This window comes from Pocillopora verrucosa, chromosome 6 (assembly GCF_036669915.1).
Source record: "Pocillopora verrucosa isolate sample1 chromosome 6, ASM3666991v2, whole genome shotgun sequence".
Lineage (NCBI taxonomy): Eukaryota > Metazoa > Cnidaria > Anthozoa > Scleractinia > Pocilloporidae > Pocillopora > Pocillopora verrucosa.
Genome location: NC_089317.1, coordinates 4,983,102 through 5,010,171, shown reverse-complemented (window position 1 = coordinate 5,010,171; position 27,070 = coordinate 4,983,102). Strand labels below are relative to the sequence as shown.

The 27,070-nt window shown below is 37.6% G+C and overlaps 2 protein-coding genes across 9 annotated transcripts; both read right to left on the bottom strand.

The window, feature by feature from the left end:
- Nucleotides 1-1,795: 1,795 nt before the first annotated feature.
- LOC131793423 (allatostatin-A receptor-like) lies at nucleotides 1,796-23,060 on the bottom strand. Of its 7 annotated transcripts, none has more exons than XM_066168157.1 (4): nucleotides 11,284-11,403; nucleotides 4,895-4,951; nucleotides 4,058-4,101; nucleotides 1,796-3,508 (listed from the first exon to the last, which is right to left on the bottom strand). In XM_066168157.1, exons 3-4 carry the CDS (start codon nucleotides 4,060-4,062, stop codon nucleotides 2,479-2,481), a joined length of 1,035 nt encoding a protein of 344 aa, XP_066024254.1. In that variant the 5' UTR covers nucleotides 4,063-4,101; nucleotides 4,895-4,951; nucleotides 11,284-11,403; the 3' UTR covers nucleotides 1,796-2,478. The 7 variants fall into 7 exon arrangements, with proteins under 7 accessions (XP_066024254.1, XP_066024255.1, XP_066024253.1 ...); XM_066168158.1 differs by lacking the exon at nucleotides 11,284-11,403 and adding an exon at nucleotides 8,050-8,135; XM_066168156.1 differs by lacking the exon at nucleotides 11,284-11,403 and adding an exon at nucleotides 7,379-7,907.
- On the bottom strand, nucleotides 18,433-26,890 carry LOC131793422 (G-protein coupled receptor 83-like). 2 transcript variants are annotated; one of them, XM_066168164.1, is made up of 3 exons: nucleotides 26,802-26,890; nucleotides 20,617-20,673; nucleotides 18,433-19,758 (listed from the first exon to the last, which is right to left on the bottom strand). In XM_066168164.1, the coding sequence occupies exon 3, from the start codon at nucleotides 19,732-19,734 to the stop codon at nucleotides 18,724-18,726; it is 1,011 nt and encodes a 336-aa protein (XP_066024261.1). In that variant the 5' UTR covers nucleotides 19,735-19,758; nucleotides 20,617-20,673; nucleotides 26,802-26,890; the 3' UTR covers nucleotides 18,433-18,723. The 2 variants fall into 2 exon arrangements, with proteins under 2 accessions (XP_066024261.1, XP_066024260.1); XM_066168163.1 differs by lacking the exon at nucleotides 26,802-26,890 and adding an exon at nucleotides 20,770-21,171.
- Between the last annotated feature and the right edge of the window lie 180 nt (nucleotides 26,891-27,070).

Genomic DNA, 27,070 nt, shown 5'->3' with positions numbered 1-27,070 from the left:
AGACTCGCACAACTACTGTACAATAATCAGCTAAAACTTTTACGTGTGAAATTTAAAAAACTGAAAATAAATTTCTCAACACGACCAGTTTAGAAACAAAAATTCAAGTTCGAGTAATTGCACAACCAGAGGAGAAAGACAACAATGAAACGTATCGTAAGGGGGTGAGACTGATACAATCTTTGAATACTAACCTTAAAAAACCTTGCATCGTAATAGCACTTCACAACACTCTCTTTTTCCATAGAGGCCTTTTCAAAGGGAGGTCGCATCTAAGATCTCCTTGCATTTACTTAGCAGTACTCAACAATTTAATCTGCAAGAGCGGCTTTCAGAACATAGCGATCGGGAACTACGCAGGCAGTGGCGTTCTGTGTATCGCAGAGAAATTAACTAAAAGGGGACCTTTGGCTAGAGTGTTTGGGGCTCTAAAATGCACAACTAAATGAGACATAAAACCTATATTTAACTCTCCAAGATTGCACTTAATTAGACCTGAAAGCCTTGATGACTACTTCAGCAAGAAACAATAACAAGGTGATACTAGAAAAACCAAATGTGCCTTCGTTTCAGAGGTACATCAGTCAGGGTTTGTGGACACATTTACAGGTTATATTGTTGCTGCCCTCCTCGGAGAAGTAATATTCCGAATCACCCTTTCCTGCTATAACAATAAACTGCCTGACTGGAGGATTAAAAATGAAAGCGGCATTTTCAAAATCAGCTCCATCTTCATTTGCCAGAGGTATGCAATTAATGACCTCTTCTACGAATTTGATATTTGTTTCGTCGTGTTCACTGAGACGTTCCTTGTTTTGTATTTTTTTCGACCTCTTCTCCAAGGCCAATCACAGTTATTTCCTTCACGAGAATTCTTATTTTTTCTGGATAATCCAAAAATGACATCGATCTTATCAATATTGGGAGAAAATTAAGATGGCTAGAGGAAAAAAAAACGGTAACCAAGGCAACCCACATGTACCAGAATCGCCGGGGAGTCGAATCCAGGCCAGAAATACATAATATGAGGCGTGCTCCTACTCCACCTACTAAGGGTCACAGAGTCTCTCCCATCTCCTCCCCCCTCGAAAGTTTCCGATTAATATTCAAGCAAATACTGATTGCCGATCTTATCAGTATGCTGGACTGGCTTGTAACGCAGCTCCGTAGTTTAAAGCACCATGGGAAGGTCTGATGTTCAAATTCTTAACGAAGTCACAGATTATCTTTTTCAGGTTCCCAGCTGCATGTTCGTTTTTAAACAAAGTGCATTTTTTATTATGGTATTTTGTCGAGGGATTACCGAGCTCCCCTTGAAAATCTCATTTTATCCTATTGTCCCCATTTTGTCCCTATGACACTTGAAACCTAAAAAACAAAATTAACGCCCCATTAAACAGAGCTCTTACTTGTATGTCAGCTGAAACTATCATCGTGTGCCTCAGAATTAAAGAAAACTATCATTGTGTGCTACAGAATTAAAGAAAACTGTGAGGAACGATTGGTTAGTATCGATGAGAAAATTATGAATAAACAAAACAAATTAGTATATAGCGGACAGGTGAATTAGCTACTTCGCTAATTAGCTAGATCGCCGGTAATGACTGTGAAATACCTCGTTTCACAACGCCTATCTTCTCATTATTATTATTTTTTACTATATTATTTCAGAACAAATTCAGACAAAAAAAAGAACAAATATTACAACCTTAAGGGAGATCGGGTGGCCGAGTGGTTATCGCGCTCCATTCTAAACGGAATGAGACGATTCTTGGTCCATAAGTATTTCTTTTGCTTTAATTGTGTACGTCATAACCGGAGGCTCTTACAAATCGCCTTTCAGAACAGCTAATTATAATCTGAAATAGTGAAAATTAAATTATCATCGCGAAAACGGTATGCAAATACACTTAATTAACGCTACCCGGAGCACTGAATAAACATGTCAGTGTTTCCTTTTTGACCAATACCCCATAGGGCTCTCATGCTCATTTCAATCAAATTGGAAAACAGATGTTGTAAATAATCAAATTCTTTAAAAATACCAACTAGCAGGGGGCACACCAGTTGGCTGTATACAAAGCGAGTCAAGGAATCGACCCTACGGAAAAACGAGAACAAATCCAGCAAGTATTAGATTAGAGGGCTTGCACCCGTGACCACCAGATCACTAGTTCAGCACCCTCACCACACTGCCTAGAACATCGCAGAAGCAATGCCAGTATGCTTCTTCCTAAAGTTCACTATGCCACGGATCCCCTTTTTTATTCTTACCAGCCGATAGAACGGTTCTTGTCGAAATTAGTTGCAATTATCAATTTCTCATCAAATTACTCGGATTACTACAGTAAATTTTCTGAAACTGTATACAGGTGTTTGTATTATATTATATAATTAGTAATACGCAAATCTGTTTTAAGCGAGTTCCTATCTTACAGTTACCAAATTGGTAATAAAAGTTTCATGTTATGAGAGGGATTATATCGTTGATTCTTTCTGGATTGCTTCATCTTCAGGTGGTAAGACGGCATCTGATGTTTTGATTGTGAGACTTGAAGGCAACCGGCTGCTTTTTCTACTGACGATCCTAGTAAATGCTGTGTTTATCTTGGTGCTCAGAAAAATGTACAGCCATGGGTTAACGGCACTGTTGGCGTGTCCAAACCAGAAACACACAAAGCTGACAATCGGCTGTAGCTGAAACTTAGATGCGCGAATGACGATCATCATGTGGACCACTTGTGGTGGGAGCCAACAAAGGGCAAAGGCACAGGTAACAATAATGAGCATCCGAAATACTCTCCTCTTGGAGGTTTCCAGTTGCGCTCGATTTCCTCCCAAAGTATTTACTCCAGGTGCAACATGGAACCATAAATTCCATGCAGTGATGGTATACAGGCAAGAAATAACGGCTAAGGGGATGAGATAGTTGACGACGAAAAGGAGGAGGTATATTCCTCGAAGAGCCCTATCTGGATCACCCAAGATGTAAACAGATAGCATGCAAAAGGAAGAATTATTGTAATCCTCCACGGTTTGAATAACAAGGAAAATGGACATGGAGACCAGTGACGCGATCCAAATAAATGGAACGGTTAGTTTAGGCTTTCGAAACCAAAGATGGCGGCGGAGGGGATGAACGATGGCATAGTACCTGTCGATCGCCATGAACGTCAGGCAGAGGACGGATGCTATTATAGTGACATAGGCAGTGTATACAACACCTTTGCACATGACTTTTCCAAATACTCCCGGTATCATCCACAAACCGTCTGTATATATTGTGGAAATCGACCAGGGCATCACAATCAGGGTTACAAGCAAATCAGCGATGGCCATGTTGACGAACATAAAGCTTGTCAGTGATCTGACTTCAGGTTTCTTCCACACGATGTAGATGAGGAAGCCATTCCCTGCAAACGCTACGAGCATTGTGATGGCGTAGAGGACTGTCAAAACAATCCACTCGGTATCTGGTTTCATCTTTAGTTCCTGTTTTTTTCTGTTGCTAAAGTTTAATAGGATTACACTGTTATTACTGAATAAATAATCAGTAAAGGGAACACTCATGGCCCCCCTAAAATCTTATTCAATGCCAACCTGGGATGTGGTGAGAGGAATCGATTGTGAATTCAAAGGAAACAAAAACATTTAAATTTTTTTTTTTTTTTTTTTAACAAAGTTCACTTTGGTTGAGTCGATGATATTTCGGGACGCCACTGAAGCTGTGAACAGGAACGGAAATACTGGAAACAGGAAAAGGAATGCAGCAGGACATTTTGATTTTCTCCATAAATAACCCTAGTGAAAAAATCTTAGGGTGCGTTCCTTTGGGAGAATCCGGATCAGGATTTCTGATCTGTGGCGTTCCTTTCGAGCAAATCCATTTTCAGATCAGTGATCTATCAAATCCACTCTGGACAAGGATTCGTCGGTTCACTGATCTGCGTGATCTAAAGAAAGATCATTGGATCACTGATCCAACGCGTTCCTTTGGGCGAAGGATCCGAAATTAATCATTTTGCCCAGCGGTGCTCAATTTCAAACTAGTAGGTACCTCATATATTGACCGGAAAGATTGTTGGCAATCCTCCACAAATTCTGCGAAAAAGAAGAAAAAAAAATCGATTTTGTGATGTTAAATCGATCGGCCACTGATCGCAGGCTTTCAGGGTTCTCCAGTATCCATATCGTAATTAATATTTGCTTCTATTTTAATTCCATCGTTTGAGTTTACCATAAAAAAATTTGCTGGTAATAAATAGTGCGTGCTAAAAGCCCGTGCAGTAAGACGAGCCATTAAGGGAAGAGCTCAATAACCCACGTACATACACAAGTCTTAAAATAGCGTACTTTTTTGGAATTCTCTGAGAGCTCGTCTAAAACTCCGTTCCTTTCATGCGCTGTGATTTGCGTGATCTTAGTAATGAAGTCATGGTTAAGCATTTCTGCATAGATGTATTAAGTATTCTCATCCTTAAAATATATAAATACTGGTCTTCGTTGTTGGTTTGCCTTTATGACGAAAGCGTTTCTAATTTGTCATCTTCTTATTTGTCGTTTTCCGTCCCGATGAATAAAGATAACTTTCAGAAACAGTTTTTTTTTACTATTTTCAATTTTCTGCACGGTTCCTTCATTTGTTCGCATAATACCAATAACGAAAATTATCAGAAAAATTATCAGAAGGAAGCGATAACAATGTATGATATCTTATTGAAGACACCGTTGGCGCATGTATATAATTATTTTTGATGGACTGTAACGTTGTTAGAATTAGTTTGGAAAACAGGAAACCGATCTGCCTATATATTCGCCTTACATAGTCAACTTGTTTCCCTCCAAATTGTTGTGAGTTAAGAAGCGTTGAACGTCTCATGGCAGTTGAACGTACCTGCGATAGAATGCACTGAAGTCCGCTGTCAGCAAACAGACTTGTAGCCTCTCAGTACTAAAGGAAGATTAAAAAAAAGGAAAAAAAAACATTTCAACCGCACTGATCCAAGCGTTTTTTCAGGTTGATCTGAAATAAGAAACACGGTAAACCTTTGGAGATCGATAAGGTTGCTTCTCCTGTCCAACGGTTTGAGAATTCAATGGCCCGAGACTGATGAACCCTGCTGAACTAAAGAGCTTATTCCTGATCCCTTCCTTTTTTTAACCATTTCAAAATGATTTGCTATGAATATTAATGCGGGTCTCGGTCGCATCTCTTCTTGACAGCTGGACAGAAATATCAGACATAAATGTTTGAGTGTGGGAGTCCTCAAATTGATCTCAAATCCAACATTCCTCATATCAATTGTCAAAGCACCTACAACGCGGGCTTAAGTCTTCCGCTTTGAAAGTCATGTCATTTACAGTTAGTTCCTATAAATAATCCCACTTTTTCTTTAGATCTCCTCGTTGATTTTAATTCATAAACTTGAGTATAAAAAAACAAACAAACAAAAAGGAAACCCTCTTTACGTGCGGAAATTCAAAATTAACTCAAAAGGGAGATTTTGTACTTTCTCGCGAGTCTTAAGGCAGGTGCTCCGTATTTTAAAACTCATATTAGTGAATAATTAGCCGAGTGGTCTCACGAGATGACGAACCAGAGAGAAAGTTGCCTTCGGTGGAATAAACAATTTTAATTTAGGAAAATATAGGAAAGTGAAGGAAATCTGAGGAAATTGCGAAATTATGTTCTATGTATGTCATTTTACTTCCTTGTGAATTCGTCAGTTTGTTCTTGATCATGAACAGCTGTGAATCAATCACAGACCTTCATTGGGCTCTCTTAGTTCGACAAAAAACAATGCACCGTGCAAATAACACGCAATTTAGTTTCATAACAAAATGATGATTTAGCTTTAAGTCAATGGCGTCTCACAACGCAAGACTTGTTATTTAGAATTCTACGATGGTTGATCGTAACAATGCACAGAAAGTGGAGACAAATTCCTTATTAATGTGTTTTCTTACACTGTGTTTTCATAGCCTGCATAATCATGGGAAAGCACAGATCACATTTCGGATCATTTTAAAGTCAAAATTCCGTCATGGCCTTCTGATCAATTTTATTTTTACCTCATAGCCCTGCTATCGAAGTTAAATTGCATGTAAATGATCCCACGTATTTTTGACAGATCCGTGATAATGAAATAATGAGACGGTTCTGCAATGCGCGCTGTCATGCTGAAATGACAGATGAATTAACTTTAATTTTAGAAGAATATATGCTCGAAGCGAAGCAACCACAGGAGTAAAGTCCACACCAGAACCAAAACTTTAAATTCATATAAAATTTTCTTTGCATGATATTTATTTTTATCAATTGAAATCCGACATCGACTTGCCGATTTTGTCTTTCGATAAAACGCGGTAGTTAAACGCCCTTCAAGATAGTGCCTGAAAAAATACTTGTTTAATGGAGCAAAAACGAAAAGCTCTCTTTCATGAATTAGCTGATATAGTTTTCTATGGTTATTTCTTCAATTTGACTTCATGAATCTGTAGTCAACTTTGGCCTTTATGTTTAAAGATGCAGTTTCTTCATTTCCTCACGAGTCTCTATCAGCCTAACTGTTAATAAAACAGTTCAATTTATGTTTGATGGATGGTGGATTAACAGGGGATAGGAATAGTGCTTTGACGCGGCGCTTTGCAGCTTTACATTTTCTTAACATTTAAGTTTAGTAATACAGCCTTTTTTTTCAGTTTTGGTTAAGATCATCTCGCATTGATATCAAAAGAAGCCGCCAGAATAAATTTTTTTGCTTGGCGCTATATAATAAGTATAGGAAGTGCTTTTTGAAAAATTATCTCAAAACCAGCATCTGCGAAATAATTTGACGCTGAATAGCTAGGACCACCCAATTATTTATCTTCAGCTTTTTTGACAAAAACGTACGGAAAGTTTCTTTCCTTTTCGTTCAGGCGCAAGAGAGAAAACTTGGCGAGAACAAAAAGCTAATTCAGTAAAAAAAAATTCTGCATGAACGCTCTTTCGTTCATATGCAAATTGACATAGGATCTTTAGCATATTGCGCCAGTTTGGCCCTTCGCCGTTAATACTCGTATGGTTGAGTAAGTGTTGGAATAAACATAAGTACAAGCTCGGCTTTTAAGTCTTCGTAGTTAGAGCGGCATGTGAATCGTTTTCTTGAATGTAGCATTTGTATCATTGAGGAATCATTGCAGTATCAGGAAGTAGACCTCATAACAAGAAAATCCGGCTGAGAAACTAAACCATATTTCAACTATCGTCAGCGACATTTTCATTTCAACATAAGAGAAGCTCATGGTATGAAAATCATCAAGAGACTTACCTACGGCATATAAGGCTCCTGCTTGCATCAAATTACATTAAACGAATGAGGCTTACATCACTTACCATCCACAACTGAATCAGGTTCAGTGTATTTTTGCGTAGAGCCCTGTGGCTGCCTTGTTCATTCAGTTTAAAATGCTAGCCAAAATGAGCACAGAGGGGAGAGGTTTGAGTTTTAAAAGTACTGTGTGATAGTCACTGGAGCTCGATAAATGAAATGACGCTTATCTCATGTGACATTATGCCTGAGCAAATAAGTTGAACCGTGCGATGAAAAGCGTAAAGCGACGATGCCCACGTGGATGATAATAAAACTGACCTGGACACCCCTTCACGATCTGTGTACTTGTTAAGTCGGAGATTCGAGCAGGATACCCCTATTACTGTATAGTTAGCTCATTGGCAAGCTAGCGGAAGTTGTTGCATAGGGGCTGCTCTGAGTCGCGGATTTTGTTCTTATTGTGCTATGGGAAACGAAACTGGAGGAGCTTCTAGCCATGGTAGAGACACAAGAAATAGTTTTAAAAAAGCACAAAGTTGTGGCCGTGCAGTGTTGAAATGACACAGGTTTATCAACACAGGTAACAAAACGACTCTCACGAAAACAGACAAAGCCGCGCAAACCATGCACAGGGCTGTGATCTCTAGCCGTTTGGTCGTTAGCTGAGACAACAGACATTTTGTTTTAAGAAACTTAAAAATAAATTCATGGAAAATAATAGATGGTGACTTACCCGCAGACTCTCTTGACTATAGACAACCAACAACAGTCCACCGTCGATCTTAACAAAGATCATTCGTAATTTAGTCCCGATTTATAACTCATCTGCGATAGCATTATGATTTTATGATTAATCAAATCTCAGACTCTTCACGGGCATGTGTAATTTATATGTGATGGATCTGATAGGAAACAAGAAAACGCGTGAGAAGACATTTTAAGCTCAAGTGAAATTGACAACTGTACAAAGTCCGCCTCTCTGCGCTAGCGAGATGACAGTAATTGGTAAAGAGACGGGCCCTAGTGAATGGAACTCTAGACTTTGTACTAGCCTCGACCAAACACAGACAATCACGTCCACTCCGACTCGATTTGTTATTACACTCGATAACAAATTCCGTTTATAAGCAAAGTTTGATTTTTTGACAATAGCAAGTTAGCGGAGTGGAGTCTCCCTTCGATCAGTTGACAAATCGAACTGGTTTGACTGGTGCACTCGCTGGTTTGAGAAGTAGAACGTTTAGTTCGATGACGAACACACTGATTCAAAGCTGTCACTCCACACTATCATCAAACCAAATCATCTACCAACGCCGCTTAAGTAAAATAATAGGAGCATCTGCACAATACAGGGCGACAAAGGCCCCGGTGAAACGCATCAAGAAATGACTGAATTAAACTCCCGTTTTTACTACGGACTCAGGCTATTACTGAAATGCGGACACTTTCATGCCACCCAGCGAAACATTTCACTTGTCTTTTCTCTCTCTATAGCGGACACTTAAGTACTTCGTCCAAAATCCTGACTTACATAATGCAAAGCGACATTACGATAAAAGAAAATACAGAAACCATTCTTCAATTGGCTGCGAACATGAGAATTTCCTGCTTGCGGCCGAATCTTTATCCGCTTCGTGAGGCCACGTTAGAAACTTTATGCTTGCGTACTTACATATTATTTCATAGGTTTAGAGACCAAATAACTGATTTTCTCTAGTACCCCGCTATTACGAACTCTCGCTATTACGGACACAACATCTCCCCCGAGGTTGTCCGCAATAACGGGAGTCGAGTGTATCTATCTAAGAACGAGGATTAATGCATGTGCATGTTAAGTCTTAGGTCTAAATGGTGGCTCGGTTGGCTTGGATGAAAGAACGAGGAATACTCATTTAATGTGCAGTCTTAGGTCTACATAACAACTTATAGTAACGAATTTATGTCTGGAAATTGCAGGTACGGTTGAACCGTGCGAAGGAAAAGCGCTTGTATTATCTAGCGACGATCAAAGTGCTCGTATTATCAAGCGACGATCAAAGTGCTTGTATCAAACGACGATGCCTACGTGATCAATTTTTAACTAAGCTACATTAGGAGGGTTAAAAGACCTTAAAAGGATTACAACTATGATATACATTGGTTTGGAAAAACAAACATTGCATTTATGTCCGTAACGACGACTTTTCTGGTTTTACAGAACAAAAGAAAAGCATAGAGACGGAATTTATTCAGAGATGTCATCCCACTTTTTTCTCACTTTACATCTCCATGTTATCCATCTTTTTGTGTCATGCATCATTAATAGATGCATTTGATCCAAAATTCCCAATATTTAATGTTAATCTGTAGATTAAGAAATTTGAAGTTTCCAAGAAGTCTCGCAAATGCTTGAATTTTTCAGAGGCCAAATCACTTCTCAACTGGCTCCGAACAAAAAACGAACCCACAGCTAGCTGCCCATTGACAAAATTACATTTTATGTTTTGAAGGTCATGGAGGCTTGGTGAGTAGAGAAACTGTGATCAGACACAATGCACGTGTCTTACTTTTGATGCTAAAAAAATAAAAACAGATAAAAGATAATTTTATTAACACGACTTTCAGAAGCGTTTAGCCGATAATAATTAATAAAACCATCAAAATTAACAGGTTTCAAATTGTAATTTTATATGGAAAGGTTGTACGTGATGTAACCAACTCTACAGATTCCGCAAGCCAACCTCTTAAAGTGTGACCGAACACCCGACCGATTTCGGATACTTACAAAATTATTCGCTGCTCTGAAAGCTTGATTGATAATAACTATGAACTTCAGATAGAAAAATAACGAGACAAGTCAGAAAAGTCGGGATATTTTCTTTCATTATCATCAACTGACTCGGAATTTTTAACGAAATATTTCAATTTCATTCATTTATCACACTCTTTTTAATTTAAAGAAACTTCCCCTAATTCCTCCATCATCTAGCATTTCCGTAATAATTACTAGAAACGACTTAAATTTGAAACTTTTTGCTAAAACATTTACCTCCTTTTCTTTAATAAATTCGAGCAGTTTCGTAAAGCCACCGTGGCGATCTTTTCCTAGAGGGCATAGGTACAAAAGAAAACAAAAATACGAGAAAAACTTCTATGTCTGACTACTTTTTCTGTAAAGTTATACACCTGATAAACACTTGCTATACGCCGCCATAGCTTTGTATAACAAGATAAATCACACTCATTTGGATTAGTTCTTACTAATGTTCAATTGGAGGACACACTCCTCGTTGGCATCCCGATAATCGATATTTAAGCAAATAAATATTGCCGTGGGTCTCTTCAGTAGTAACTCACAGAGTCAAACTAGGCTGTGCTTCGTGTGGCACGTTTTTGTTCTTACAACTTTCGTCTCATCCACGAACATGTGGAAAACTTGAAATTGCGAATTGCTGTTGCTGGCACCGACCATCTACAAATTTATTTCCTCTCGTCCCAAGATATGCAAATTATAACGTCTGATAACATCTGCATCGGACGCATAAATCAGTCAAAAACGTTTCTGGAAAAAGATTGAAGCCATTTTTCACGAAGGCGGGGCCAAGGAAATATTATAATATTATAACCAGGTAAGGACTCGAACCTCAGTTCTTCAGGTTTTTCCGTTTTTTTTCTTGTTTTTTTTTTTTTTTTGTTTTTTTCAGTGTAATCAAAAGAGTAAAAAGTCGACTGTATGCAGTACGGAACCAATCCTCTAACGGCAAGTGATGGAAAATGACGAAAAGTAATACCTTGAGAAAGAAAAGTAAATATTTCTAAATTAAAACATCTTCTGCCTTAAACAATCTCCCGATTCGAGACACTTTCGACGCGCTGATGAGGCAACATTGACAGGATAGTTCTAATTATCACACACATACGATCCTAAATAAATAGGTGAAAATTACCAATATCAAATGTGTCTTCCACTCATAATGTTTTTACAAACCTGTTTTTAATTTCTCCTGCTCTTTTTAAATGTTTCTTACTTCAAAAAGAGAGGCCGTACAGTGAATCCACGATGCGTGAAGATTCAAGCATGGTGATCGCTGTGTAAAATTCAACCAAACGCCTTGATGACATGTTTCTTTCAAATTTTTACAATTTCAATTTCGAATTACGTCAATTCAAATTGTTTCATTTTTAATCTTTTTTCCTATTTTTTTTTATTGTGTGGTAACATACCGTACTCTTTTTTTTCATAAAAATTACTGAAAATATGTTTACTTTTTATATGCTACTTTTTTTGCGTGCAGAATGCCTACGCTATCACTGTGGATATTTTTTAAAGACTTATCAGTTGTCAAGATAACTGAGAAATGTTTAATTTGTTATCATTTTTTATTACGTATGTATTGCGTGAGAACACGGTTTTCGTTAAGACCTTCTTGTGATCAGAATTTTGGAAAATATGTTTACATGGCTAATTTATTGTTACAGCGGATTACAGTGGGTGTCTTTTCTAGCTTTTCGATCTGTCTTTTCGAATCCAACTGAAGAAACTCCCATATCTTGTCTCCTCCTTCATTTATAATATTTACAGTCCTGGATCTTAAATCCCCAATTTCCTTGCCAAATAAATCCCAAATGTAAAGATTTCGTTAGTTTCACTGACCCGAAGACGTATTTCAAATTTTTAATGTAAGATGGCCTTCGATGATTATTTTACAAGTTCCATCATAGTTTAGATTAAAACGTGATTCTGGAGACTTCACCTGATTCAGAGTAGTATTTAAATGCAAGCAGAACATGACAAATGCTGATCACAAAATAGAATGATAAAAGTCTCTTCCTTATAAAAAATTAAAGTAAAAAATTTCGTTAAAATTTACATTATAGATGGATAACCCATTTGGTAAACAAGAAATGAGGAAACCCAAACTAAATGAATATTTTGTAAAGTTGAACGCCAAAACACATATTAACAGTGATTGTTGATCATTGGATTATATCTACCGCCTACACTTTGGGTGAACGTGTCTGACATATGAAAACCTCTGCTGCCCTAAATGGAGACGACGGCAGTTATAGTTGATGATGACCAAATTTTTATTTTTAGGTAATGGTGCAGTACACTATAGCGCATCAAATCTAGATCTAAACATAACAATAAACTACAAGAACACGAGTCTTCTGACGTTACGTTATACGCACAGCTAAAAGCATGAGCAAATTCTTTTATAGAAAACAGAGCGACAACAAGGATCTGCGCGAAGAAACCTTTTATTGTGATAGAGTGCAATTGTGAATGTTTTGGTTTTAGTAAATTCCCAATTAAAGGCCGGAAACTCTGAAGCCAAGTAAAAAAAACGCTCACGTCATCTTATTTACGTACGAGCATGCGTAAATAAAGATTTTGTTCATAGCAGCTCAATAGGACTTATATAGGGCAAGCACGCACGCTATGTTATAATAAAGCGTTTTCAAATGTGACTGATTTCTCGGGGTTTTTTCATTAAAGGTGAATGCAGACGTAGTTGCTTCGCTTATCTCTCGATCTGTGGACGTTTCGACAAATTTGTATGATAAACTTACTATCTTTCTCAGGATACTTACTTAAAGACAGAGTTGACCTCAAGCAAGCACCCACGCTATGTTATAATAAAGCGTTTTATTTATTTATTTTATTTAAACAATATTTAAACAGGGACATCACATTTAGCATGGCTAGTTTAAAGAGAGCCCTGCAAAAACAAAATTTGACAATACAAACTTACTAAAAAATTGACAGACAAAAGTAAAACTCATCGGAGAAAATACATACAAAGTCTATATAACTAATTAAATCTGTTTAAAAAACCGCTTTCACTCAGTTTTAAAAGTTTTAGGGCTTTCCAGCGATCTTATTGCTTTGGGCAGATTATTAAAAGTGCACCCACCATTATATCTAAAACTGCCTTGATATCTACGAGACTGAAGGTTAGGCCAACCAAGAATACGAATGATATCTGTTTCACTCACAGCCCTATTTAAGATAATACTCGCCACACGCCCATTAAGTTTATCAAGATACCCTTTAGATATAGCCCCAGAACTATCCCATACAACTGAGCAATAGTCAAAAAGGGGGAGTATCATTGCGTTGTACAAAATGATAAAGGATGACTGAGGCAAGATCTTTCGTGCTCTACGCAACATTCCTAATCTAGACGAGATCTTCTTTCCCAAGTAATTAATGTGGGACTTCAAAGAAAGTGTTGGGTCCATAAAAACCCAGAGATATTTAAACTTTTCTGATCTCTCTAAGTCTCGGCCGTTAGATGATATGGAGAACGACTTAGAGGCAAGCCTTTCATGGGTACCCACAGGCATGATTTTAGATTTGGTAGAGTTGAGTATTAGGTAATTAGCACTAAGCCACCGAGTGACACTATCTAAATCAGATGACAGATTGGACTCAATGATGTTAACATCGTCACTAGCAAAGTAAAGAAGCGTATCATCATCATATAGCTCAACATTAGAATATCTAACCACATGGGATATGTCATTAATATACATTATAAAGAGCAAGGGCCCTAAGGCGCTACCCTGGGGGACTCCAAAATCGAATTTTTGAGGCTTTGAAACTATCCCATTAACACAAACTATAGCCGCAAACGCTAATCACACGTATTTCAAACTTTACTAGAACAAACTTGACACATTGTTGAATACGGTAACTGAAAATGACAAAATTACAAACACGCGAATGAGCATAAAATAACTTACATCGTATGAGTGAAAGTACTGGAAAACGACAAAGCGAGATAAACAAGGATACTTACAAGACGAATGTGACCAACCCAAAGACGAAAACATGAAACCCAGAGCTAGATATGTAACGGTAATTTTCACAAACTAGACAACTAACCAAATAATTTACGCGCAACCAATATATATACGATATGCAAATAAATATAACAAGTACAAAACTGGTAACTGACAAAGGACACTAATGGAAGACGAGAAAATAAACACCTAACACGAAACTATGAAACACCAACACTAACAAAAAATGATAGTACAAATTCTTGCGCCTACACAAACACTTTGAGAACGATTGGTTAAGTACGAGAAAAACCATTGTCTAGCAGAGGTAGAAAAACCAAAGGACTGCACTAATTTAATTTTTTCAAATGTGACTGATTTCTCAGGGTTTTTTCATTAAAGGTGAATACTGACGCAGTTGCTTCGCTTTTCTCTCGATCTGTGGACGTTTCGACAAATTTGTATAATAAACTTCCTAACTATCTTTCTCAGGATACTTACTTAAAGACAGAATTGACCTCAATGAAAAAATATCGATCACCGTCGTAAACAGGATGTTTAAAACTGTCAGATTCATAAAGAATTGGTCCATGCTTAGCGTGCGTACATCGAGGTATGGATGTACGCGAAAAGTTTGGAGAGCACGAGATACCTCTTACTAACCGAGTTCGAGGGCCGCACTGCATGTAACAGAACCAGTTTTTTTCGCTCGGATTTATGGCCTAAGCACAAAGTGCGCAGGAGCCAGAAATTGAGCAGAAAAAAACAGGTTAGTACTTACACTTAGTACTTATGTTATAAAGCAACAAAATTTTCTGAGGTATCTGCATCTTGCATTGAAAGGAGGTGTGAGATGGACGAAATCCGTATATAGTGGTCAATGACTCTGCCACGTATTCCTGCATTTTTGGCGGCCTTGGAAATAAATTTACCAAATGGTTCTTTCCTAAAGGACTTCTCATGTATTAAAAATCATCTGGTTTTTGCTGGTGTTTACTGCAACGAAAACCGGTTTATTTCGAGAACAGTGACAACACTCTAACTCAGTTTGTGCGGTTTATGTTACTGATAAGCCACCAAAATGTATGTAAAACACGTGTATTTCACGCCACTCAACCAAACATTACTAAAGGGAGAAAGTGATTCATCGAGACGTGCCGTATCTGTATAGCATAAATATAACTACGTAAATTATGTATTGCAGATCATCCGGCATCAGAGCGAGATGACCCACTTTTCGCTTTAAACCTTCATTGTGAAGGATCATGCAGCGGGATGCTGAATTGAATGACCTAATAATTGTGTTATTTACTTTATCATTAGGGTACTTTAATATACTTTTCCACAACGTTCGCAGTCTTTCAGGATTTCTAGACAATCTATTTCCCTTTGAATAGGCCATTTTACAGTTGTGTACTTAGTTGCCAAGCCTTTGATTTGAAGAGAGGCAGAAGGTGACCTTGTAAACACTCCACCATCGTTTGATTAGTATGTGCACGCTTTTTTTTTTAAGCTGAATCTCTATCACAATAACTTTGCGTTTCCTGTTATACCAAAAATAAAATCAAAAACATAAAGTCAAAAGAACAGAATAGGTAACCGAGGCTAGAGAATCAACTGAAACAATTTTTTGTTTGGGATTCCTCGGTACTTCAGTGTGTCCCTTAGCCCTTTCTCATCCAAGATCTCATTAGTAATTCGCTTTACCGTTTGCGATACAACCTTTATGATGTTAGCTCTGAGAATTTGGCATTGGATCAACTAATAATCCACTAGTTTCTCATCACTTGCCTGTTTGATATTGTATTGATTTGGTCAGGAGAAATTCGGTCTTGGTCACTCATGGGAGTTAAAGGGTTAAGTAAGAAAAATATTAGAACCATGCATTATTGCATGCAGGGATTTTCTACACATTTCTCACGATGAATAATGAAATGTAGTATCGTAAACAATGTAAAAATATGTTTACGTCTCTCCTTTTTGCTTCAAAACTTTCCTCATTTTTATTTCGACTTTGGCAACAGTCTCGTAGTTTGGTGTCTGAGTAACTTCGTTAGCTGTCCGTTGTATAACGTTCTATAAGGTTCAATGACAGGGATAACTAGCTTCTGAGGAGACTCACACTAACAGGAGATACCAAGACTCTTAGTTCTCTTCTTCTTTATTACATTTTCTATTTCTAAACAAACTGTCTCTTTCTCTTTTATTCACTGTAGTGCACGCTCTAAAGTACCTTATTAGTGAACATGTGGGTAAAGCGCTGACTGTCTTAGCAGAGTTTAACCCCTTGTTCAAAATTCTGACCCGGACAAATGTATTTTTTATAGAAGTTCACTAATCACATCCAAACATGACCACCGATGAACGTCTTTGTTCGAGAAACGGGTCTCAAAAATAGAGTCAGCACCAACTATTATTAATGTTAAAATTAGAAAAAGACCTTGCGGGCTTCTGAACTTGATGAGACTCGTACAACGACTATACAATAATCAGCTAAAACTTTTACGAGTGGCATTTAGGAAACTAAAAATAAAGTACTCAACACCACCAGTTTAGAGACAAAATTTCAAGTAATTGCACGACCAGAGGAGAAAGACAAAAATGGAACCTATCGTAAGGGGGTAGGAGTGGCACAATCTTTGAATGCTAACCTTAAAAAACCTTGCATCGTAAGAACACTTCACAACACTCTCTTTTTCCATAGAGGCCTTTTCAAAGGGAGGTCGCATCCAAAATCTCCCTGTATTTACTTATTACTATTCAACAATTTAGTCTACAAGAGCGGCTTTCAGAACAAATCGGGAACTACGAAGGCAATGACGTTCTGTGTATCGCAAAGAAATTAACTAAACCGGTACCTTTGGCTAGAGTGTTTGAGGCTTTCAAATGCACAACTAAATGAGAAATAAAACCTACATTTAGCTATTCAAGATTACACTTAATTAGACCTAAAAGCCTTGATGACTATTTCAGCAAGAAACAATAACAAGGTGATACTAGAAAAACCAAATGTGCCTTTGTTCCAGAGGTACATCAACCAGGGTTTGCGGACACATTTACAGGTTATATTGTTGCTGCCATCCTCGGAAAATTAATATTGCCAATCCCCCTTTCCTGCTATAACAATAAACTGCCCGGCTGGAGGTTAAAAATGAAAGCGGCATTTTCAAAATCAGCTCCATCCTCAATTGCGGGAGGTATGCAATTGATGGCCTCTTCTAGGAATTTGATACTTGTTTCGTCGTGTTCACTGAGACGTTCCTTGTTTTGTTTTTTTTCCACCTCTTCTCCAAGAGCAATCGCGGTTATTTTCTTCACGGGAATTCTTATTTTTTCTGGATAATCCTAAAATGATATAGATGTTATCAATATTGGGAGAAAAATTAGGATAACTGAAGAAAAAAAAACAGTAACCAAGTCAACCCACAAGTATCGCCAAAATCGCTGAGTCGAACTCAAGCCACAACTACATATGAGGAGGCGAGTGTTCCCACTCCACCTACTAAGGGTCACAGAGTCTCCCCCATCTCTTCGAAAGTTTCCGATGAATATTCAAGCAAATACTGATTTCCGATCTTATCAGTATGCTGGACTGGCTTGTAACGCAGCTCCGTAGTTTAAGGCACCATGGGAAGGTCTGATGTTCAAATTCTTAACGAGGCCTCAGATTATTTTTTCAGGTTCTCAGCTGCTTGCTCGTTGTAAAATAAAGTGCATATTTCTTATGGTACTCTGTCGAGGTATTGCCGAGTTCCCCTTGAAAATCTCATTTTTTCTTATTGTCCCCATTTTGTGCCTATGACACTTGAAACCTAAAAAACAAAATTAACGCCCCATTACACAGAGCTCTCACTTGGATTTCAGCTGAAACTATCATCGTGTGCTACAGAATTAAAGAAAACTGTGAGGAACGATTGGTTAGTATCAATGAGAAAATTATGAATAAACAAACCAAATTAGTAGATAGCGGACAGGTGAATTGCGCTTTCCGCGCGCGTTAATTAGCTAGTTCGCTTATTAGCTAGATCGCCGGTAATGACTGTGAAATACCTCGTTTGACACCAACAACAACAAAAGAATTTGCTGGATAGTTCTGAAAATTGAATTCTATTTCTCTATACTCTTCTGAAATGTCCAAGGCTGAATATTAGGTTCATTTTCTCTTTTCCTTTTCAGTTGTTTTTCTTTTTTTTTTTTGTTCAAGATTGTATTATTTCAGAACAAATTCAGACAAAAAAAAGAACAAATATTACAACCTTAAGGGAGATCGGGTGGCCAAGTGGTTGGCGCGCTCCATTCTAAACGGAATGAGACGATTCTTGGTCCATAAGTATTTCTTTTGCTTTAATTGTGTATGTCATAACCGAAGGCTTTTACAAATCTCCTTTCAAAACAGCTAATTATAACCTGAAATAGTTAAAATTAAATTATTATCGCGAAAACGGTATGCACACGGAACGGTTCTTGTCGAAATTTAATTGCAATTATCAATTACTCGGATTATTACAATAGCTTTTATGAAACCGTATATAGGTGTTTGTATTATATTATATAATTAGAAATACGCAAATCCGTTCTAAGCGAATTTTTATCTTACAGTTACCAAATTAGTAATAAAAGTTTCATGTTATGAGAGAGATTATATTCTTGATTCTTTCTGGATTGCTTCATCTTCAGGTGGTAAAACGGCATCTGATGTTTTTATGGTGAGACTTGAAGGCAACCGGCTGCTTTTTCTACTGACGATCCTAGTAAATTCCGTATTTATCTTGGTGCTCAAAAAAATGTACAGCCATGGGTTAACGGCGCTGTTGGCGTGTCCAAACCAAAAACACACAAAGCTGACAATCGGCTGTATATGTAGGTAAGCCTTAGATGCGTGAATCACTGTCATCATGTGGACCACTTGTGGTGGAAGCCAACAAAGGGCAAAGGCACAGGTAACAATAATGAGCATCCGAACCACTCTTCTTTTAGAGGTTTCTAGCTGCGCTCGATTTCCTCTCAAAGTATTCACTCCAGGTGCAACATGGAACCATAAATTCCATGCAGTAATGGTATACAGGAAAGAAATAACGGCCAAGGGGATGAGATAGTTGACGACGAAAAAGAGGAGGAATATTCCTCGAAGAGCCCTATCTGGATCACCCAAGATGTAAACAGATAGCGTGCAATAGGAAGAATTATTGTAGTCCTCCACGGTTTGAATAACAAGGAAAATAGACATGGAGACCAGTGACCCAATCCAAATAAATGGAACGGTTAGTTTAGGCTTTCGAAACCAAAGATGGCGACGGAGGGGATGAACGATGGCATAGTACCTGTCGATCGCCATGAACGTCAGGCAGAGGATGGATGCTGTTAAAGTGACATAAGCAATGTATACAACACCTTTGCACATGACTTTTCCAAATACTCCCGGGATCATCCATAAACCACTTGTATATATTGCGGAAATTGACCAGGGCATCACTACCAAGGTTACTAGCAAATCAGCGATGGCCATGTTGACGAACATAAAGCTTGTCAGTGATCTAACTTCAGGCTTCTTCCACACGATGTAGATGAGGAAACTATTCCCTGTAAACGCTACGAGCATCGTGATGGCGTAGAGGACTGTCATAACAATCCACTCAGTTTCTGGTTTCATCTTTAGTTCCTGTTTTTTCTGTTGCTAAATTTGAATAGGATAAAACTGTTATTACTGAATAAATAATCAGTAAAGGGAACAACCATGGCCCCCCTAAAATCTTATTCGATACCAACCTGGGATGTGGTGAGAGGAATCGATTGTGAATTCAAAGGAAAAAAATTTTTTTTTTAATTTCTTTTTTATTTTAAACTAAGTTCACTTTGGTTGAGTCGATGATATTTCAGGACGTCACTGAAGCCGTGAAGAGGAACGGAAATACTGGAAACAGGAAAAGGAATGCAGCAGGGCATTTTAATTTTCTCGGTAAATAACCCCAGTGAAAAAATCTTAGTATTAAAATGATGGTTAAGCATTTCTGCATAGAAGCATTAAGTATTCCCATCCTTAAAATATATAAATACTGGTCTTTGTTGTTGGTTTGCCTTTATGACGAAAGCGTTTCTTATTTCTCATCTTCTCATTTGTCGTTTTCCGTCCCGATAGATAAAGATAACTTTCAGAAATAGTTTTTCTTATTAGTATTTTCAAATTTTCTGGACGGTTCCTACATTTGGTCGCATAATGTCGCATAATACCAATAACGAAAATTATCAGAAACTAACGATAAAAATAACATGATATTCGTTATAAGTAACCTTTTATTCTCAGTTCAATATCCGGTAGAATAAAAAATAAACACCAAAGATAATGTATGATATCTTATTGAAGACACCGTTGGCGCATGTATATAACTATTTTTGATGGACTGTAACGTTATTAGTATTAGTTTGCAAACAGGAAATCAATCTGCCTATATATTCGCCTCACAAGGTCAACTTGTTTCCCTCCAAGTTATTATGAGTTAAGAAGTGTTGAACGTCTCATGGCAATTTAACGCACCTGTGATAGAATTCACTGAAGTCCGCTGTCAGCAAATAGACTTGTAGCCTCTTAGTACTAAAGGAAGATTAAAAAAAAAGGAAAAATTTACATCTCAGCCGCACTGATCCAAGCGTTTTTTAAGGTTGATCTAACATAAAAAAAACGGTATACCTTTGGAGATCGATAAGGTTGCTTCCCCTGTCCAACGGTTTGAGAATTCAATGGCCCGAGACTGATGAACCCTGATAAACTAAAGAGGTTATTCCTGATCCCTTCCTTTTTTTAACCATTTCAAAATGATTTGCTATGAATATCAATGCGGGTCTCGGTCGCATCTCTTCTTGAAAGCTGGACAGGAATATCAAACATAAATGTTTGCGTGTGGGAGTCCTCAAATGGATCTCAAATCCAACATGCCTCATATCAATTTTCAAGACACGTACAACACGGGCTTTGTCTTCCGCTTTGAAAGTCACAGAAAAACTACTTAGAGCTCAGTCAAGAGATCAAACTTATGAACACCGTTTAGAAGCTATTTGTCTTCAAAGCAAGCCTTATATGATAGATTTGAGTTAAGTTACATAGACGCAGAGTATTTTTTATGGATGTTACCCATAATTTATTGAATAGGGATAATTATTGATTTACCATCAAATTAGGACATGTCACATGTCATTTACAGTCCGTTCCTATAAATAATCCCATTTTTGCCTTAGATCTCCCCGTTGATTTTAATTCATAAACTTGTGTATGAAAAACAAACAAACAAGAAAGACACCCTCTTTACGTGCGGAAAAGAAGATTTTGTACTTTCTCGCCAGTCTTAAGGCAGGTGCTCCGTATTTTAAAATTCATTTTAGTGGGTAATTAGCCAAGTGGTCTCACGAACAGTGTGACGAACCAAAGAGAAAGTTGCCTTCGGTGGAATGAACAATTTCAATGTAATCTAGGAAAGTGAAGGAAATCTGGGGAAATTGCGAAATTATGTTCTACGTATGTCATTGTACTAGTTCTTTGTGAATTTGTCGGTTTTTTCTTGATCATGAGCAGCTGTGAATCAATGACAGACCTTCAGTGGGCTCTATTAGTTCGACAAAAAATAATGCACTGGGCAAATAACACGCAATTAAGTTTAATAAAAAAAAATGATAATTTAGCTTTAAGTCAATGGCGTCTTGGAACGCAAGGTTTTGTTATTTAGAATTCTACGGTGATTGATCGTAACAATGCACAAAACGTGGAGACAAATTCCTTATAAATTTGTTTCCTTACACTGTGTTTTCATAGCCTGCATAATCATGGGAAAGCACACGTCACATTTCGGATCACTTTAATGTCAAAATTAAAATGTTAAAAACGAGAACTTTTCCAATATTTTACCTCAATGAAACCAACATTTCAACGTTCCCTACAAAATCAAAACAAATCTCAATTCTTGTAGTCGTTGTGCCTGAGTAAATACTTGTTTAATAGAACACAAACGAAATGCTCTCTCTCATGAATTAATTGATATAGTTTCCTATCGTTATTTCTTTAATTTGACTTCAAGAATCTGTAGTCAACTTTGGCCTTTATGTTTAAAGGTGCATTTTCTACATTTCCCCAAGAGTCTCTATCAGCCTGACTGTTAATGAAATAGTTCAATCAATGTTTGATGGATGGTGCATTGACAGGGGATAGGAATAGCGCTTTGACGCGGCGCTTTGCAGCTTTACATTTCCTGAACTAATCAATTCCTAATGATTCAAGTTTAGGAGTACAGCCTTTTTTTTCCGTTTTTGTCAAGATCATGTCAAATTCATATCGAAAGAAGCAGCCAGAATAAATATTTTTTGCGTGGCGCTATACAATAAGTATAGGAAATGCTGTTGTGAAAAATTATCTTCAAAACCAGCTTCTGTGAGGTAATTTGACGCTGAACAGCTAGGACCACCAAATTATTTATCTTCAGCTTTTTGGAAGACAAAAACGTACGGAAAGTTCTTTTGCTTTTTGTTCAGGCGCAAAAGAGAAAACTTGGCGAGAACGAAAGCTAATTCAGTATAAAAAATTCTGCATGAACACTCTTTCGTTCAGATGCAAATTGACATAGGATCTTTAGCATAATAATCTATCTTACAAGAGACATTTAAATGTAAACAAGATATTGCGCCCGTTTGGCCCTTCGCTAATACTCGTATGGTTGAGTAAGCATTGGAATAAACTTGGAACATAAGCACCAGCTCAGCTTAACCAAGGCGAAATATTTCAAGTCTCCATAGTTAAAGCGGCACATGAATCGTTTTCTTGAACGTAACATTTGTATGATTGAGGAAACATTGCGGCATCAGGAAGTAGCCCACATAACAAGAAAATCCGGCTGAGAAACTAAACCATATTTCAAATATCGTCAGCAACATTTTCATTTCCACAAAAAAGATAAGCTCATGGTATGAAAATCGTCAAGAGACTTACCTACGGCATATGAGACTCCGTTTGGATCAAATTACATTAAACGAATAAGGCTTACATCACTTACCATCCACAACTGAATCAGGTTCAGTGTATTTTGGCATAGAGCCCTGTGGCTGCCTTGTTCGTTCAGTTTAAAATGCTACCAAATATGAGCACAGAGGGGAGAGGTTTAAGTTTTAAAAATACCGTGTGATAGTCACTGGAGCTCGATGTATGAAATGACGCTTATCTCATTTGACACGATGGCTGAGCAAACCAGAAATGAAAAAGACGCATGTACAGGTACGGTTGAACCATGCGACGAAAAGCGTCAAGCGACGATGCCTACGTAGATGATAATAAAACTGACCTAGACACCTCTTAGCGATCTGCGTACTCGTTTAGTTGGAGATTCGAGCAGAATACCCCTATTACTGTATAGTTAGTTCATTGGCAAGCTAGCGGAAGTTGTTGCAAAGGGGCTGCTCTGAGTCGCGGATTTTGTTCTTACTGTGCTATGGGAAACGAAACTGGAGGAGCTTCTAGCCATGGTAAAGACACCAGAAATAGGTTTAAAATAGCATAAAATTGTGGCCGTGCAGTGTTGAAATGACATAGGTTTATCAACACAGGTAAGCAAGTTAGCTGAGTGAAGTCTTCCTTCGATCAGTTGACAAAACAAATTGGTTTGACTGGTGTGTCCGTTGGTTTGAGGAGTAGAACGTTTAGTTCGATGACAAACACACTGGTTCAAAGCTGTCACTCTAGGCTATCATCAAACCAAATCATCTACCAGCGCCGCTTAAATAAAATAATGGGAGCATCTACACAGCTAGTGGCGTGTTTGATTTTTCAGAGGATGAAAGAACGAGGAATAATGGATGTGCGTGTTTAGTCTTAGGTCTATATATGTGGTGGCTCGGTTGGCATAGCAGTGGATGAAAGAACGAAACTGTGATCAGACACAATTCACATGTCTTACTTTTCATGCTAAAAAAAATTAAAACAGATTAATTAGTTTTATTATTACGACTTTCAGACGCTTCAAGCTGATAATAATTAATAAAACCATCAAAATTAACAGGTTTCAAATGGTAATTTTTATATGGAGAGGTTGTACGTGATGTAACTAACTCTATAGATTCCGCAAGCCAAACTCTTAAGTGTGACCGAACACCCGACCGATTTCGGATACTTACAAAATTATTCCCTGCTCTGAAAGCTTGATCTGTAATACCTATGAACTTCCTCACGCTGCTCAACTTCAGATAGAGAAATAACGAAACAAGTCAGACAAGTCGGGGTATTTTCCTTCATTATCATCAATTGACTCGGGATTTTTATCAAAATCTTTCAAAATCATTCATTTATCGTACTCTTTTTGATTTAGAGAAAATTCACCTAACTTATCCATCATCTAGCATTTCCGTAATAATTATTAGAAACAACTTAAATTTGAAATTTTTTGCTAAAACATTTACCTCCTTTTCTTTCATAAATTCGACCAGTTTCGTAAAGCCAGCGTGGTGATCTTTTCCCAGAGGGCATAGGTACAAAAGAAAACATAAATGCGAGAAAAACTTATATATCTGACTGCTTTTTCTGTAAAGTTATACACCTGATAAACACTCGCTATACTGACTCCGCCATAGCTTTGTATAACGAGATGAATCACACTCATTTTGATTAGTTTTTACTAATGTTCAATTTGAGGAGAGACTCCTCGTTGGCGTCCAGATTATCAATATTTAAGCAAATAAATGTTGCCGTGGGTCTCTTCAGTAATAACTCACATTAGTGTTACACTAGGCTGTGCTTCGTGTGGCACGTTTTTGTTCCTACAACTTTCGTCTCCTCCACGAAGATGTGGAAAACTTGAAATTACGAATTGCTGTTGTTGGCACTGACTATCAAATTTTATAATAAAGTTCGGATATAACGCGCGGTGTCATTGGTTGAAAGAGCGTGCTCTATGAGAGTATAGAGCATAGAGCTGAGCTAAACCTGTCACGCCATCTGCCAGACTGTACTATGTTCGACCTTTTCCGGGACTTCTTTTTAGCTTTTTTCCGATAATTGAAAGTGAAATTTCGGAACAAGCGAGCCGGCATGTAGCAACAGAAGAACCAAAGAAAGGTTTGTAAACATACCAGGCCCCGTAACTTACGTTATTAAAACGTGAGTAGATACGAAAATCCTCTAAGGAAAAACAAAATAGACATTCGAGGTTTTAAAGATTGATTCACGCTCAGTTAGATTGCAAGCTTACGTACGGAAATAAAAATCAAACACAGCTAACACTCATATAGTATATAAAGTTCAGTGTTCAAAAACAAAACAGAACAAAACAGAAATGATGAAAAATATAATCAAACTGGCATAACTTTTAAAATTCATTCTAATCATGACGGTGTCTGAGCGAATATGATCATACTGAAGTCCATCGCGGCTCGCTCATCATGGCGATCTCCGGTCATCACAGCAAACCTCAGAAACTACATCGACCGCCCTTCGAGTGAAAAAATAAGAGCTTGCTCTGATATCCTTTCCGATGCGTTGAGTGGAAAGTCACATCTGTCACTGCAGCCGAGTTTTGCGGCGCTGTCATCCCGAGCGATCTTCATATTCCGGTGAATTCGGCTGTCGTTCATTCAAAAAACACTCGCCCTGAACAGTTTGTTTTCTACCTTGTCATGTGAAAAAACTCGCGTGTTTTTATGAGCCATAATTCGGCTGAAGTTCACTGAACATTTCACTTCAAGATTCTGTATTAGAGACTTAAAAACTTCAAGCAAAAGTGTTAAATTCGACCTACCGAACTATTTTAGTTTATAAACTGTCGCAGAAGGTGAACTTTGATGGTTTTTTAACTTTGATGGTTTGACACTTTTGACAGCTTTAATCTTGTACAGCCAATCAGATTATTTGAACCATTCTAACAGGGATTCTGATTGGCTTATTGTAGCGTGCTTTGTGAGAGTATAGAGCATGCTGACGACACTGTTGTTCGCTTTGGAAATAAAGTTTGTTTTGAAAATTGAAAGTAATGCTCGGGGAATTTAGTGGATTCTTTATTATAAAACAAATAGAGAAGCCTTGGCTGTGCTCTGTTCTGTTATAAAGCACTTAGGAAGCGGCTAGAGCACTCAAGAAGTGGGGAGAAACACTCGACTACGTCTCGTGTTTCTCCCTACACTTCTTTCGTGCTCTAGCCGCTTCCTGCGTGCTTTATAACAGAACAGAGCACAGCCAAGGCTTCTCTATTTGTTAAATAACGTCTGATAACATCTGCATCGGACGCGTAAATCAGTCAAAAACGTTTCTGGAAAAAGATTTAAGCCATTTTTCACAAAGGCGGGGCCAAGGAAATATTATAATATTATAACCAGGTGAGGATTCGAACCTTAGTTCTTCAGGTTTTTCCGTTTTTTTTTTTTTTTTTTTTTTTTTCAGCTTAATCAAAAAAGCGAAAAGCCGACTGTATTTAGTACGCAATCAATCCTACTGTCCTCTTCTCTTAAAACCTGGTTTGTCATCTATCGGCAAGTGATGGAAAATGACGAAAATTAATACCTTGAGAAAGAAAAGTAAATATTTCTAAATTAAAACATCTTCTGCCTTAAACAATCTTCCGATTCGAGACACTTTCTACGCGCTGATGAGGCAACATTGACAGGATAGTTATAATTATCACACAAATACGATCCTAAATAAATTAATGAAAATTACTAATATCAAATGTGTCTTCCACTCATAATGTTTTTACAAACCTGTATTTAATTTCTCTTGCACTTTTTAAATGTTTCTTACTTCAAAAAGAGAGGCCGTCCAGTAAATCCACGATGCGAGAAGATTCAAGCATGGTGATCGCTGTGTAAAATTCAACCAAAATACCTTGATGACATGTTTCTTTCAAATTTTCACAGTTTCAATTTCGAATTACGTCAATCCAAATTGTTTCATTTTTAATCTTTTTTCCTATTTTGTTTTGACTGCGTGGTTGCATACCGTACTCTTTTTTTATTTTTTAATAAAAATT

Bases quoted from the DNA above. Each gene is read 5' to 3' on its own strand.
- LOC131793422 (XM_066168164.1), bottom strand. From the start codon at position 19,734: ATGAAACCAGAAACTGAGTGGATTGTTATGACAGTCCTCTACGCCATC.